We start from the raw sequence: 15,708 nt of genomic DNA, 5'->3' as shown, positions 1-15,708 counted from the left end.
AACTGAGGCCAACAGGGTGAAGGGACTAGCCCAGAGTCACACAGCTAGGAAGTGTCTGAGGTCAAACTTGAATCCAGGAAGGGGATACTTCCAGATTTCAAGCCCAGCACTCTACCCACTGCGCCACCTAGTGGTCTCCATGAAAACAAAACCCAACATATCCATGAGACACCAAGAAATATTTGAACAAAATAAAATGACTGAAAAACAGAAGAAAATGCAAGATAAATAATCATTTTAAAACTGTCCTAAAACATGTCAAGGAGAGATAATTTCAGAATAGTTGAACTCCTTGAAAACCACAACTTTTTTTAAGTTCTGAAAATTGTCCAGATCTATTAGAAAAAGAAGACAAAGTAAAGGCAAAAAGAAACCTCCAATTACCTTCTGAAGGAAATCCCCAAAGGAAAAGCCCTAGGAATGTCATATCCAAAATCTAGAGCTTTCAGGCTGAAAAAATATTTCAAGAAACAGTTCAAGTACCATTATACAAGACCAGCGGCTTCCACTAAAATCTAGGAGACCTTAGAATATAATAACTCAAAAGACAAAAGAGATGAGCTTACAACCAAAATGATTTATCCTGCAATGCTGAATATAATCTTACAGGCGAAAAAAGCATAGATCTTTAATAGACTAGAGGACTTATGAGCATTTTTGTAAGTCTAAAGCTGAAAAGGAACTTTGAAATATAAAAGCAAGAGATATCTACGAAGATAAATATAGTTGAACAAATGAAAAAAAGCTGTAAGATTATATAATACTAACATTCTAATGGGGAGAGAAGAAACAAGGGTCTCCCTTCAGAACCCCAAGGTTTCAAAAGTTATTTATGGAGTTAAACAAGAAAAATAGAGGTCCTAAGAATAGAGTCACTCTGGAGTTTTAAAGACAGGAAAGGCAAAGGAGGTTAAAAAAGGGAAATATATTAGCATAAAAAAAAGAATGTAGTGGAACCTACCATTTCTCATACTTAAGGTGTTTGAGGAGAAAAGCATAAAAACATGAAAGAAGGTGTACAAGCTGGGTACACGAGATGAACCTTATGCTTATATGAAATGGACAAAGGGAGGTCAAACAAACACATATTTGTGCTATATAAATATATCAAACTGGACAGAGGAACAAGTAGGGGAACAAAAAAGAGGTTAAGGGACAGGATAATATGCTGAAAGAATAGTCACGAGGAAAACAAATTTCTTGTTCCTGAAAGAATTTTAAAAATATGGGGGGGGGAAGTAAAGTAAAAGGACTAGAATCTAAGGGAGGGACCCCCAAATTATAACAGGAAGGACAAATTCTGCTAGCAATCTGTTTTTGTACTTTGAATGGTCTACAAGCTAAGAATGATTTTGTTTACATTTTAAATAAAGTTTTATTATATTTAAAAATGTAAAACCCATTCTTAGTTCCTTTGGGACTAATGATAGAAGATCCCTCAAATTGCCTCTTAGACAATTAAGAAATATCTAAACAAACTATGGAATATAACGCAATGGAATATTATTGTGCACTAAGAAATGGCAAAAGAGATTATCTCAGAGAATCTGGAGTAATCCAACTGATGCAGAGTGAAATAAGCAAAACCAGAGAAACTTCTAAAAGGACAGCAACATTTCTAAGGAAAACAATTTAGAAAGACTTAAGAACTCTAATGGATGCAATGAGCCACTCTGTGATGCAGTATAATGAATCTCCTGACACACAGGCTCAAGGAGCAGACAGACATACATTTTTAGATATGGCTACTGTGTGGATTCGTTTTGCTTGATTATATGTTTTATTAAGGTTCCTTTTCTCTTTCATTCTCTCTGTAAATTGAGAAGGGGAACAATAGTGATTACAAATAAATAAAAGCCCAAACTCAACAGGGCCAACCCAAAAGATAATATTTTTCAAATGAAAAAGAGAAGGAAGTTTAGAAGGAAGCTCAGACAAGCAGGGCAGTTTAAAAAGTAAAATATACAGAATTTATCATATTTATATACATATATTAATGACAAAGCAAGTAGTATGAAAGGAAAACTCACAGTTTCACATAGAGTATTCTTTTTTTGTGCTCTGTTATGTCTATGTCAATATTCTTTTTTTTTTTTTTTGGTGTTTAATTCAAGGATTTAAAGAAATTAAAATTTAAAAATATAAGGAAAAGAGAAAATAAAGAAGTTTTTTTAAAAAATCAAAAGATCACAGATTTAAAGCTGGAACCTGAGAGGACAACACACCCATATTTTTCTCCAGAGGAAACTGAGGCTTAGAGAGAGGAAGCGATGTGCCCCCAAACCATAAAGGTAATGATTTGAAATCCAATCTTCTTTTGATTGTCCTATACAGCTTTTCTCCTTTGCACTTCACTTTCCTCATTTGTAAAACCAACTCTGAATCTAGGAGCCCATTATCCACTCTCCAAGGTATTTGCACTTTAATAGGCTAGCTTAATATTGGTATCCTGTGGTAATCTCTGGGTGACTCAGGAGGTGGTTGCCTCCACAGAATAATTTGAGGGGTGCTAGACAGAGCCCACTATACAAAACTATCCCCTCACACACCTGAAAAATCCCCTAATTTGACATCTATTCTGTGGGGTCCAGATGACTTTCTGATCCTCCAGAGCTCCCCGTTGGAATGTAAATCTCTCTTGAAAGGGTAACACCTTGGCTTATTATCAAGTGACATTTCAGGGAAAATAAATTGCTCTTTAGTTAAAAACAACCCCCTCAGCTCACTCCATGCCCCTACCATTGAAGGGAGGGCAGTTCTGAGCAGGAGAAGAGGCCAAAGAAACCCAAGAACCAACTTTGCTCAGTACTGGCCCCAGTTATGAAGAAAACCTATCTTTTTCTCAGTTGCCATGGAGATTCTCCTTGGGAACCATACATGCTTCAGAGGGCTATCAGGAAGGGCTTTACTAAATCTCCTGATACACTCAACTTGCATATTCAGAAGCTGAACACTAGAAAAAAAACTACACTTTTTGCCCAAGAGCTTGAGCTTGTCTCCCTCACTCCTTCCAGTTTGACTCCCTCTTCCTTTCCTTTGTTCTCTTCCTGGAAGACCTAGGTCTCTAACATAAACAGTCAGCGAATTTGCTGAGATAAAGTAGAAAGTTTATGTTAAATGCATCTGATCAAAAAAGACAATTGGGAACAATTAGGGGTATCAATTGGTGAATTATACATTCATCCCTGGCAATGACCTCTCCCAAGATGATCCCCAATCATACAGGAAAGAAGATGAAGTACCAAGAGAAGGTAAAAGAATTATTTCACAGGGAGAGAGCTGGTAGGCTGAGGACATGTTTTCCATATGCCCCAAATGGCACTGAATCGTAATGGATATTTAGATAACATTTTAAGGTCTGCAAGGGGCTTTTCCTCTATGTTTTCAGTTAAGATTCACAATAGGAGGCAGCTAGGTGGTTCAATGGATTGAGAGCCAAACCTAGAGACAGGAAGTCTTGGATTCAAATCTAGCCTCCGACACTTCCTAGTTGTGTGACCCAGGGCAAGTCACTTAACCCGTATTCTCTAGCCTTTACCACTCTTCTACCTTGGAACCAATACATGGTATTGAAGAGACTCACAATAAATAGGCGGTATCTCCACTTTACAGGTGAGAAAAATAAATAACACAGAGAAAGGTTAAGTCTTATAGTCGTACAGATAGCCAGTACTAGAGCAGGGCTCTAAGCTCAGGTCTTCCTGACTCTGAGTCTAGTATTCTGCCCGTTACACCTGCCTGCCTCACTAATTTCTAAATTCTCAGACCTAACCTAGGAATAAAGAACAAAGCCCAAATGGCATAGAGCTTGAAGAAAATTCCCAAGACTATTCTGAGATCCATAAAGAAGCAGGCAGTCTTCTTGAGAGGCAAAGGGATGGTTCCAGATGCAATCAGAGTTTGCCCAAAGTGCCCAAGAAGAGTCTAAAGACAATGCTACAAGGAGCAAATCACGGGTGCTGAGCTTGGCTATTTCTGATCTCTTCCTATACCATCAAACCCTGCTTGCTAGGGGCTGTTTCCTTTTACAACTCACAGAAGTCCATCTCGAAAGTATATCCTCTGATCAAAAGATACTGGGCGGGCTGTCTTCCTGGTTTCCTGTGTGCTTTTGTGGTAGTTCATAAACCTTTCTTAGCCCAAGTTCCCATATCTGAAACACGGTCACTACCGATAGAATGTTTTTTTCCAAAATAATGATCAATGTGTTTTAAGAGATAACAAGCTAGATTTTTAGTCAGGAAGACGCGAGTTCAAAGCCTAACTCTTGCCGCTTACTGGCTGTGTGACCATGGCCAAGTCACTTCACCCCTCTTTGAACCTTGGTTTCTTCGTCTATAAAACAGGAATAATAATATCTGTGGTGCCAAACTCAGAGGGGGTTGAAGTAAGGCAGAAACAAGATGATCTCTGTAGGGGTGCTTTGCATACTTTACCCTCCCTCTATAAACCTCTATAATCGCCAGCTATCATGATTATAAACAATGCTTGTATGATGTTTTGAGATTCATCCATCCTATCTCCTCTGTAGAAACATCTCCTGTTCGTGTGTCTGTGACAATGGCATTAATCAAGACTTTTCAAAATCTAAGTGGGACTTTCTTGGAATCCCAGGAGCAGCATCACAGCCTCATGCTCCAGCTGCCCACATACCAGCTTTAGAGTTTAAGACTCAGGCACCAACCCCAAATCCTCTAGCCTAACAATAACAGTAACCCACATTTTCATAATGCTTTAAGGTTTGCAAAGCTCTTCCCTCCCCCAACAACTACAGGAAGGAGATACTAGAGCTATTATTTCTCTCATTTTGCAGCTGAGGAAATTGAGGCTCTCCCACAGACCCCCAAGTCCAAAGTTCCGCCCTTTAAAGCACGCTTTCTCTTTTGTTAACCCCCATAATCCTCAGCTGAGTTCTTTAGAGAGTTCCTAGAGTTCACCCTAACTCGTGGACCACCACACTGATAGGAAGAATTTTTTTTAAAGGTTAAAAACAAAATAAAAGAAAAATCTGAAATGTTCCTTTTAGGAGGTAGGGACTAGCTCCTAGGAACGGGTTCTTCTTCGTCAAGTCAAAGAAAGCCGCATTTCAAACCCTTCTAGCTGTCTCTACTGGGGTCCTTTCTGCCACCTAAGGTGGCTACCTCACAGCAGTGTGGATTGTCTGAAAACATGTCAACAAACTAGCCTGCCGGGAACCCCCTCCCCCATCCCCTAATTTATCCAACACTATTTGCACAAGGTGCTCGTTCTGCTTCCGAAACAGATGTCCTTGGACTTCCCATGAAATGACTGTTATGACTGCTCCGCGGAATTTCAGCCGTGTGGAGTGTTGTTGTTGTTGTTGTTGTTGTTTTTAAAATAATATCCAAAAGTGTGTGGCTGGCTTGAAACCTCTGCAGCACAACACAAACCTGCGCGCAGGGTGAGGACAATTACTATCACTCCAGTAAGGAACTTCTGTCTAAGCACTTCCAGGAAAACACTGTGACAGCCACGACCATTCCTAAGAGAGTTTGGGGAACTCTCCAGAATTCAATCCCAAATCGGAAAACTACCCAAGCCCAAAGTGACCTGTGGAGGGTACTAACAGTGGCCCTGTGGGCTGGGGAAATCCCAGAGAAAAGCTGGGGGTGGGGTGTGAAGGTCTGACAGTTTCCAGGAGGATTTATTTGCCCCTGCATCTAACTCTCTCCAGGGCTCAGGCTTCTGTGGACTCTCCTATGCTAAACCAGCTTTCTCAGGCAGCTGCCTTTAGAACACCTTGGTGAGTTGCAGCCTTATGTATAAGAAAGAGTTTTCCTCCCCAGCCACCTGGCCTTATCTATTTACATTTCAGATAGGTCAATCTCTCTGGTTCTTTTGCCTCCTTTCCAAGCTCGGAGGATGTGGTCCCACTGCTCCCCCTCAGCATCAACGCCAGAGGAATGACATTAGAAATGTAAGCGTGCGCGCACACACACACACCCCACACGCACACACCCCCTTCTACTTGTGCGATTTGCTAACGGTTTAGTAAAAAGTAGGGTCCCAGGGGGGCACTGACAGGAGCACCTGAAATGCAGCTGGAGGCTACTTCTAGATTGCAATCCCCCCCTTGCCCCAAACACTGCTTCTGATGTGTGTACATGCTGCCGTCACCCTCTCCCCCTCTCCCTCCCCTCTCCCTCTCTCCCTCCCTCCCCATACAGACACCCTGTAGCACACATGTCTGCCTAGCCACACACACACACACACACACACACACACACACACACACACACTCCCTCTAGTACTCACCTGTCATCGATATCTCTGGCTGCATTCAGCAACTCAAACATCTTAGGGAAATTCAGGTGTCTTGGGTAGGCTGTGGAAGAGCCAGAGGCTCCTGCCCAGCCCTGAGAGATTTCAGACAGGTCTACTAAGAGATCTCCTCCAAAGCTATAGTGGAGGAAATGGAGGAAAGGAAATTGCCTTCCTTCCTCTGAGTAGTGTGCGGACATTCCTAACGGAAAGTCCTCAGCCCCAGGGGTCTGGGAGAAGTCTGTAACTGCACTAGGCTATATTTATACTGGGGGGAATTCCTGCATGCTGTCAATCAGCCACCTCCAGCACAGCCAGCTGACCAATGAGGAACTAGGGAGGAGGGGGCAAACAAGGGCCAAGGCATACACTGGGGCTTTGATTTCCAAAAGCCTAACTCGGCAGCAGAGAACCCATCCTGACTAGAAACCTCCTCTCGGATCCGGCCCCCCAGCAGTCCCCCAAGTGTATTCGATGTGCCTATGCGAACCCAGTCTTCTGGACCCACAAAGAAAAGCAGCCTCCATCTAGTAGCTCCTCCACGCTTTTTCTCCCCCCTCCCCCGAAGTAAATGCCAGAGAAGGCAAAGGCAGTTTGCAAAATGAAGCTTAGTGGCCCTAGAAGCCCAAGTTGTCTGAGAGGGAAGAACATCCTGTCATTGTCCCGAGAGCATCCATTAGTCGATGATTTAATACTGACCATATTAATAGCAACAACAATAACCGAGAACGTAGAGCGCACTTAAGACGTGCCAAGTGTCTCTCAGCCGAGGTTTTGGGACCCTGAAAACTGAACAGAAAGCACACAGTGCAATTTTGCAGGCGAGATCTATAGCAAGAGGAGGAACAGAACCCCTCTGAAAAAGAGCGCCCGGTGCCTTCTGCTCACGTGTGACAGAGCTAAGCGACAGGGAGTGTCGGGGAAGGATCCGACCATCTCCATACTGTCTGTGCTTATGTCTCACGGGGGTTCCTCGCAGTTAAAAAACGCCCCACAGGACCATTCTGACACCGGAAGCGACACTTTTCACTAGAGAGCCTTGGAATGTCATTCAGGGCAACCTTGCTGAGCGCACTGTATCTTTCCAAGAACTATGAGAGCATCTTGGGGGATTGCTCCCCGCCCGCACAATGGACAATGCCAATCTTATCTTCCGGAGGGGCACTGTGAGGAGTGAGCCTGCCGGAGCAGTGGATTCAAGCCCCACTCCCGGGCGCATTTCCCTTTGTCTGGCCTTTCCCGAAGCTCTGTCCCCCTTCCTCTGATTCCTCAGTGCACTGTGGAAGGGACAAGGAAACGGCAAACTCCCCAAAAGAATACCAAAAGGAAGGAAGAGGGACCCAGGGAAGCCCTGCTCGGTGCATGGAGCTTCTTCCGCACCTACTAGAACTCGGGTTAGGCCTAATTACTGTAAGGGAGGAGAAGGCTTGTTTCTTTTCTCTTTTTTCATCTTGAAGGAAAACGTCAACATTTCAGCCCCTTCTCTTGGGGCAAACCTTGACAACTGTGAATGAATCGTCACAAGAAGAGGCGAAAGCCACTCTTAAGCTCCAATTCTACAGTGCCAAAGATCTGGGTGAGAATGGAAAACGTTTGTCAAACAAGCTGCTATTTGCAGGCACTTGGATCTGAGTGTGGGCCAGGGGGAAGCTACCTCTCTGTACCTGTTCTAAGGCCCAAACAAAAACTCCATCATTAAGTGTGAATGTTGGGGGGGGGCAGGGAAGGGAGTGAATGGTATGTTCTGTATGCAAGAGGCATTCAAAGACATTTGCTGCACTGGATATTTTTAAACTCTTTCTAGCCATACATAGAATGCAGAAATTAACAAAAGAATGTCTTAATTGGGCCTATTTTATATACAAAGGAATAATGGGCTAAATGGGTTGGAATGAATGCCATATTTATCCTTCATGGGAGGAAAGACATCATGATTCACAGACAGAGAAGCCAAGAGCATCTAACACTTTACTCATGAGTAGAATAAATATCGCTCTTTTCATAATATTAGGCTTTTGATTCCTTGCAGGCCCCGATTGGCACAAATGGAAAAGAGCTGGGGGAAAAGTGAACCTGCCACCCGCAGTCCTTGTCTTTTCGAGATTAGGACCCAAAGCCGAGAGATTGGGGTTCGACACCTCAGCCTCAACTCCTAACCTTCCAAAATGCCCATCGCTGGCCAGATGGCGACTCCTGATTCTTCACATGCATTCATTTCACCAAATACTGACTGCCCACCTACCACTACACGCAAATCACTGGCTGGGCCTGCCTGAGAACTTCCAGAATTCAAAATGAGAAAAACAAATATTTATTTGGCTTTAGGTGTCAATGGATCACAGCATATTTACTTTCCTGCCTCCCATCCTTTTATGTGTGGGGGGGGGAGGCCAGTGGCACGCTGAGGAGGGGGGGGGGGTTAGGTGAAATCTTCAATGAGTTGCCTTCTTCCAGAGGCTTGTGCGTGCCAAGCGTTGGTGAAAGGAGGCAGCTCGGAACTGTTCTGGGTAGCAAAGGCAGGCCACTGCTCTGATTAAACATTTTCCACAGATAATCAAGAAATGACTATGGAGCATTTGGAACTGCTCAAAAGAAGTGTCAAACACAGAGCTAGCTCTCCAATTAAAGGAGTGTAAAGAAAGGGACTTGTGTCTGGGGAATAAAGGAAGGGGACGCGGCAGGGGCCAGGGTGTGGAGAGAAAATCACTCCTAAGAATAAAGGCAGGCTCATCTTCCCTCTATCCTAGGCAGGATCTTTGGTTCGGGAAAGCTGATTTGTGTCTGAGTGCGTTTGCCTGAAAGAATAGGGAGAGCAACAAAGAGCAGGAGTGAAAACTGAAGTTGGCTGTGTGAGAAGTCTGCTTGGAGTCATTGGATTGTTGCAGGGTCTGGAAGCGGACGTTTCCAAGTCCTGCCAGGTAGGGTTGCATTTTGCCATCTGATGAACCGAAGCAAGTCTTCTCAGCGGTCCCCTCTGCCAAGCTGAGAATCCCTTCAGGGTCTGGGAGCCAAGTTGAGCTTGTTTCATTCATTTGCCTCCTACCACTGGATTCATCTACAACATTAAGACTCTGCTCCTGCTGGAAAGAGGAGTTCGGCTTCCTCTCTGCCTCTACGTGAGCCGGGAGGGAAGAAAGAAATTTACAGATGGGAGCACCTCCCCCCTGCCCAAATTCCAGTTCAGGTTCCTGCTGCTTTATGCAACAGCTGTGCTCCTGTAAAGTTGCACACAGATCAATTTTTCCCCCCCAAGTCGAACCCTACCCTCCTTCCCCATCGACTCACATGATTGTATTATTTACTCTTGTCCATTTTATTATCTACAAAATGGGGATCATCAATTTGCAGTCCCTGCGGCCCCCCCCCCAGTTGTGAGCAAAGGCTCTTTGTAAACCTTAAAGCTGCGGTTATGTCACAGACGTGTCATCTACAGCTTCAAAATAATCTTCTTCCACTAGAGGTTCCAAAGAGTTCAGCCCCCAGACTTTCTGTTTAAAGCAATCGACCAATTAAATATTCACTTGAAAGAAATAAGTTCTAGTTTTCATCTAATAGTTTTTTCTGCGTGCCAGGGCCACGGATCTACTGTCATTTATCCTCCTCGGGCAGATGGTGAAGCTTTCCTCCACTTGTGCATCTCTCCGTCCCCACTGCCCATTGTGTTTTTCTATAGTAAAAAGCCCAGGGCAGAGGGGTCTCTTTCGCCTTGTCAAATAAGGTCAAGCCTTAGGCATTCAATTTAATATTCATTTTCCCCAGATCAGGCAATTCTTTGCTAAGAGAGCATCTGTTTCCATTTGAATTTATTTTATATTCTTTACACATATCCCCTCACAAATCCTGCATCACTGTCTGCAACAAGGGATCCATTTTTTAAGACGCTTCCCACCAAGGCCTCCCTTTGGGTGCCTGCAAGATTTTGCACCTGCAATTGGCTAATGGCCAGCACAAAAGGCCACTTGAGCCTTCCAAATGAAGGACTGAAAGATAAGTGGGGGACTGCAATGATAAGTGAAAGGCTGAATTCACACTTCTGTTTTCCATGTCCTAATATACTGGGGGAGGCAAAATGTGGACAGGCCTTAATGGAGGCAAAAATGCTTCTTCAGCAGTAGCACTGAGCAGCTTGCTAAGTGCCTCTCCAATTTAGCAACCAGAGTGAAAGACATTCTTCAAACCTGGGATGTGGTCATTGTTGGGCCTTCAAAAGAAGGCTTTGTCACATCTACAGTGGTTGTTTAGTAACCTCTGAGGAAGATACTCCCTCTTCCCGCCCTCCCTTTCCATGCTCGCTGTTTTCAAGGGCTGATCTCAAAACAGGATCCCCGAAAGGTCTTCCTTTAGCAAGGCAAGGGACCTCCATCGGCCTGAGAGTTTGTGCCGGCCTTTACAGATCCATTTTCTTCTGTTATCCATCAGAAACTCGGCCAGCGAGGCTCTGGTAGGTAGCCCTCACCACACTGTTGCCACATATGCACCCTGCCCTGCCTTAACTCAAGGGAAGATGCTGGCTTGTGCCTACAGAATAATTTACTTGCAAACAACATTTCAAATTGTATCTTCAGACACAATACCGTCCCTGTGGCTTGGTTTGTTTTATCAGGGTTTGGTTTGGGGTTTTTGCTACAATAAACGTGCCATTCCCCGAGATTTCATCTTCTGTGTTAACATTGTGTCTATTTGACATTTGCCGTGGAATCAGACCTAACAAGGCTTCCTGTTCCTTTCTCTTTTGGCAACAGGACGAGGGGGGGGGGGGGGGCGGAACGTACACTCTCTGCTCAAAAAGTAGCCCTTGTTCATTTGCCTCAGGAAAGAAGGCTCTCCCACGACATTTGAAGGGAGCAGCTATGCAAAACATTACAAAGGCTTTCCCTGGAAATTTATTCTTCTTTCCCAATAGCAGCAAGGACTTCTTTGGGAGTGGGGGGGGGTTGCTTTTTTTTTAAATTAAAATTTGTTATTCTGATCTTGACAAATATCAACCTATATGAGCATTTACACCTAAAAGATCAGAAAAAGAGGAGTTTACGTGAAAATGTCAATCTCCACTAGGTATAATGTGATTGGTAAATTCAGGAATTTCTTTTGACTTCGTTATTAGCATCTCTCCATTCCCCGTCAAATCATTTGATTCTCCCCCACAAGCCCTGAAATTAAAACCCACTCGGAATAAAATCAAGCAAAACAAATCCACATATTGGCCATGTCTAGAAATATCTGGTTCATCCTGAACCTCTAGCCCACCACCCCTATAGCTCATTATTCTTCTGAGGTCCCAGGCGATCATAGCCCCCAGTGGTTCATCGGTGTTTTGCTTCATAGTGTTGTACTTATGGTAAAAAATAATGCTCCTAACTCTGCTCACTTCACTACATCAATTCACAGCAGTCCTTCCAGGTTTCTCTACATCTGCACCTTTCAGCCAGTCTTGAGACACAATGAAATAATCCCAGTACAATCTCATCACCATACTTAATTCACTCATTCCCCCATTCCACAATTAACGGGCATCCCTTTAGTTTCTCGTTCTTGGCTGCAACGAAAATGCTATATTGTTATATATATATATATATATATATATGGATGGATATATGGATATATGTGTGTAGATAGATAGATAGATAGATAGATATGTCCTTTCCCCCTTTCTTTGGGGTATAAGCTTGGCAATAGTATCACTGGGTCCAGGTGGATGAAGACTTTAGTGACCCTTTGGCATAGTTCCAAATTGTTTACCAAAATAGTCAGGTCACTTCAATGCAATGCCAACAAGACATTTAGTTTGCCTGTCTTACCACAATCCCTCTAACAATTTCAATTTTCTATTTTTGTCATCTTTGCCAGGCTCACCAGTATAAGGTAGAAATGCAATTATTTACTTTGCATTTCTTTTATCACTAATGATCTGAAAAACTTTTTCTTCATATCCTTATTTTTTTAAACCCTCAACTTCTGTGTATTGGCTCCTTGGTGGAAGAGTGGTAAGGGTAGGCAATGGGGGTCAAGTGACTTGCCCAGGGTCACACAGCTGGGAAGTGTCTGAGGCTGGATTTGAAGCTAGGACCTCCCTGACTCTCAATCCACTGAGCTACCTAGTTCATATCCTTATTGATAGTTTGTTTTTGTTGTTTCTCCTTGGGAGGGCTGTCTCTTCATACCCTTTAAGCATTTCTCTATTGGGGAAGTATTGAGGATATCAGACTTTTACTAGAAGAACATGCTTCAAAGTATTTCCAACTAACTAATCTCCTCCTAATTTTAAAGGTACTGATTTGTGCAAAAACATCAGTTTTATGTGATGAAAACTGACCATTTATTTCCAATGATCCTCTCAATCATTTCTGATCAATATTTCTTTTATCCAGAGTTGTGAAAAATATCTCCTCCCTTGCTTCTCCGATCTGTTTATAATATGAAATTTTATATCAAACTCCAAAATATATATAAGAACTTATAATGGTATATTGTATTAGATGCTGGTCTAAATACAGTTCTTGCTACACTACTTTCTAATTTTTCTAACAATTCTTGAATAGCACTTCATCCACTACTTGTACCCTTTGGATTATCAAACACTAGGCTGCTTCGCAGGCCTCTTTGCTTTGTGTTTCTAATTGCTGAACTGATAAACTTTTCAGTTTTTATATACTTACAATAGTTGCTTTTTAATGAATACTGTTTTATATAATAACTTGAAATCTAATGTTGCTAAGCCTGTACCCTATCTACATTTTTTATTATTTCTCTTCAGATTCTTATCCATGTGCCCTTAGATCAGTGATGGGCAAACTACGGCCCATGGGCCAGATTGGGAGGGGGGCCTGAAATGTTCTATCCTGCAGCAAGACAATGAGTAGGATACAATACAATGAAACTTCAAAAGAGTTGCCTTAGAAACAGACTGACAGATGAGCATTTCCTTTCCTTTGGCCCTCTCTTTAAAAAGTTTGCCCATCACTGCCTTAGATGATTTTTTTTCCTAGTTCTATAAACTAAATCTTTGATAGTTTGATATCACACTGAATAAGTAAATTAATTTGTCTTTTTAATTATATTGCCATTGTACAATCATGAATTAATACTGCTCTAATCATTCATTTATTAATGTCTTTATTTATGTAAAGAATGTTTTGTAGTTACATTCGTATAAATCTTATGTGTGGGCAGCTAGGTGGCACAGTAAATAGAGTGCAGGACCTAAAATAAGGAACACTCATCTTTCTGACTTCAAATCTGGTCTCAGACACTTACTAGCTGTGTGTCCCTGGGCGAGTCACTTTGCCCGGATTGCCTCAGCTCTTCCTTTGTAAGATAAGCTGGAGAAGAAAAAAGCAAGCTACTCTAGTCTCTTTGCCAAGAAAATGCCAAATGGGGTCATAAAGAGTTAGGCATGACTGAAACAAATGAACAACAACAAAAAGTCTTATATGTCCTGATAAATGGACTGAACAATTCTTTATACATTCTGTAGTTACTCTGATGGATTTTCTCCTCTGTCTTCCAGCTGCAGTGCAGGGCTAACATGATCACTGTGGGTTGGTTTTATAACTTGATACTTTGCAAAAGTCATTAATTCATTTTAGTTGAATTTCTAGGGTTCCCTAAGCAGACTATCATAGCCTGTGCAAAAAGTGATGTCATTTCCTCTTTGTGTATATTTATTCTCTCAACTTCTTTTTCTTATAGCTATAACAAATATTTCTAGAAATATAACAAAATAACAGTGTTGACATTGGACATTCTAGCTTCACACCTGATTTTACTGGAAAATCCTTTAGCCATTTTCTGTTACAGATCACCTTAGTTCTTGTTTTTAATGATCATTTATCATTAATTAAGGGTTAATTTATTCTTGTGATTTTTAATATTTTCAACAAAAATTGGTGTGGTATTTTGTCAAAAGCTTTTCTTTGTGTCAATGGATAAGTGTAAGTCAATGGAGACTCTGTATTAATATAGTCTATTATATTTATAATTTTCTTAATATTGAACCAATCCTTCATTCTTGGTATAAATCTAATCTGGTCAAACTATATAATATTTTTGAAATACTGCCTCCTTTTATCCTCTTTCTTCTAATATCGTATTCAGAATTTATGGCATTAATATTAAAGATATTGTTTTGCTTTATCTCTTGTTTAGGAATCAAGACAATATTTTTCTGGATATAATATGGGATCATAAAAAGAATTTGGAAGTAACCCATTTTTTCTTTTTTCCATTTTTTACAAATAGTTTCTATAATAATGCAAAATGTTCTTTGAAAGTTTAATATGATCCATCTTGTCCTGAGGTTTTTCTTTTCCTAAAGAGTTTATTTGTGATTTGATGAATTTCTTTTTGTTAGATTAAGTTTTCTAAATGTCTCCATTTCTTATAACATATATAAGTACTGTGTATTTTATGCCTATTTATTTTAAGTCATTAATTTTCTGGTGTAGTTAGGTAAAACAGTTTCTGAAAAATCCCTTTATTTCTTCCAAATTTGTTGTGAATTTTTTATCTTTATCTTAATTTAGGTTTTCTCTCTTTTTAAAAATCATACTAGCTAATGATCTACTCATTTTATTAGTTTTTAAAACTAGTTTACTCCATTTAATTTTAACTCTCAATTCTGTTTATGTGTTCTTTGCTCTTAAGAATCTCTACATTTCTGTTTAGTAAGAATCTTAAAACTTTTTGCTCTTCTAGTTTTCTTAGTTGCATACCCCTCTCCATTAATCTGTTCTTACTCTCTCTTTGTTGATGAAAATGTTTAGAGATAAAAATGCTCTCATGTGGAATAATTTGCCTGCCTCACAAACTTTGTGGTATACAGTCTCACTTCTATTTTTTTCATTGAAAATATCTATTGTTTTTCATTTGTACTTTAACTTACCCATTCTTTAAGACTAAATTGTTTCGTTTCCAATTAATTTTCATATTTTCTTCTAAAATCCTTTACTGATTCTAATTTTCATCATGTTGTCATCAGGAAAGTTGCATTTAATGCTTCTGCTTTTTTGTACTTATTTTGGCATTTTTATGCCCTAGGACACAGCTAATTTTTATGAAGTTGCTATATACAGCTGAATAGACACATATGCATACATAGAGCCACATGCATGATTATGCATGTGAGCAAGAAGGAGCACATGCACAGATACACATTCATACTCCTCTCTTTCCTATTCAGTAATCACCAGAGAGCTATTTTGTAAAGTTCTATTTAGGTCCTTAATTTCATGCTTAGCTTTTCATTATAATGCTCCGGATCTGAAAGGGGTACATTGAAGTCACCAACTATTACGGGCTTATTGTCTATTTCTCCTTGAAATTTGATGAACTTTTCCTTTAAGTACTTAGATTTTATGCCAATCAGGGCATACATAATAAGTATCAATATTATTTCACTGTCTAAGTGCATTTAAGCATAATGCAATT

The 15,708-nt window shown here is 41.0% G+C and overlaps 1 protein-coding gene across 1 annotated transcript in view; it reads right to left on the bottom strand.

Annotated features, from left to right (window-relative positions):
- AFF2 (AF4/FMR2 family member 2) overlaps positions 1 to 6,482 on the bottom strand; it is a 365,980-nt gene extending 359,498 nt beyond the window's left edge. The window contains exon 1 of the mRNA XM_044682529.1: positions 6,277 to 6,482. Within this exon, the coding sequence (XP_044538464.1) occupies positions 6,277 to 6,482 (206 nt within the window). The remainder of the gene's footprint in view (positions 1 to 6,276) is intronic.
- Positions 6,483 to 15,708: the final 9,226 nt, after the last annotated feature.

The sequence above is a fragment of the Gracilinanus agilis genome, chromosome X (genome assembly GCF_016433145.1).
Source record: "Gracilinanus agilis isolate LMUSP501 chromosome X, AgileGrace, whole genome shotgun sequence".
NCBI classification, from domain to species: Eukaryota; Metazoa; Chordata; class Mammalia; order Didelphimorphia; family Didelphidae; genus Gracilinanus; species Gracilinanus agilis.
The sequence above is the reverse complement of the archived record's forward strand: the minus strand, read 5'-3'. Positions and strand labels throughout refer to the sequence as shown.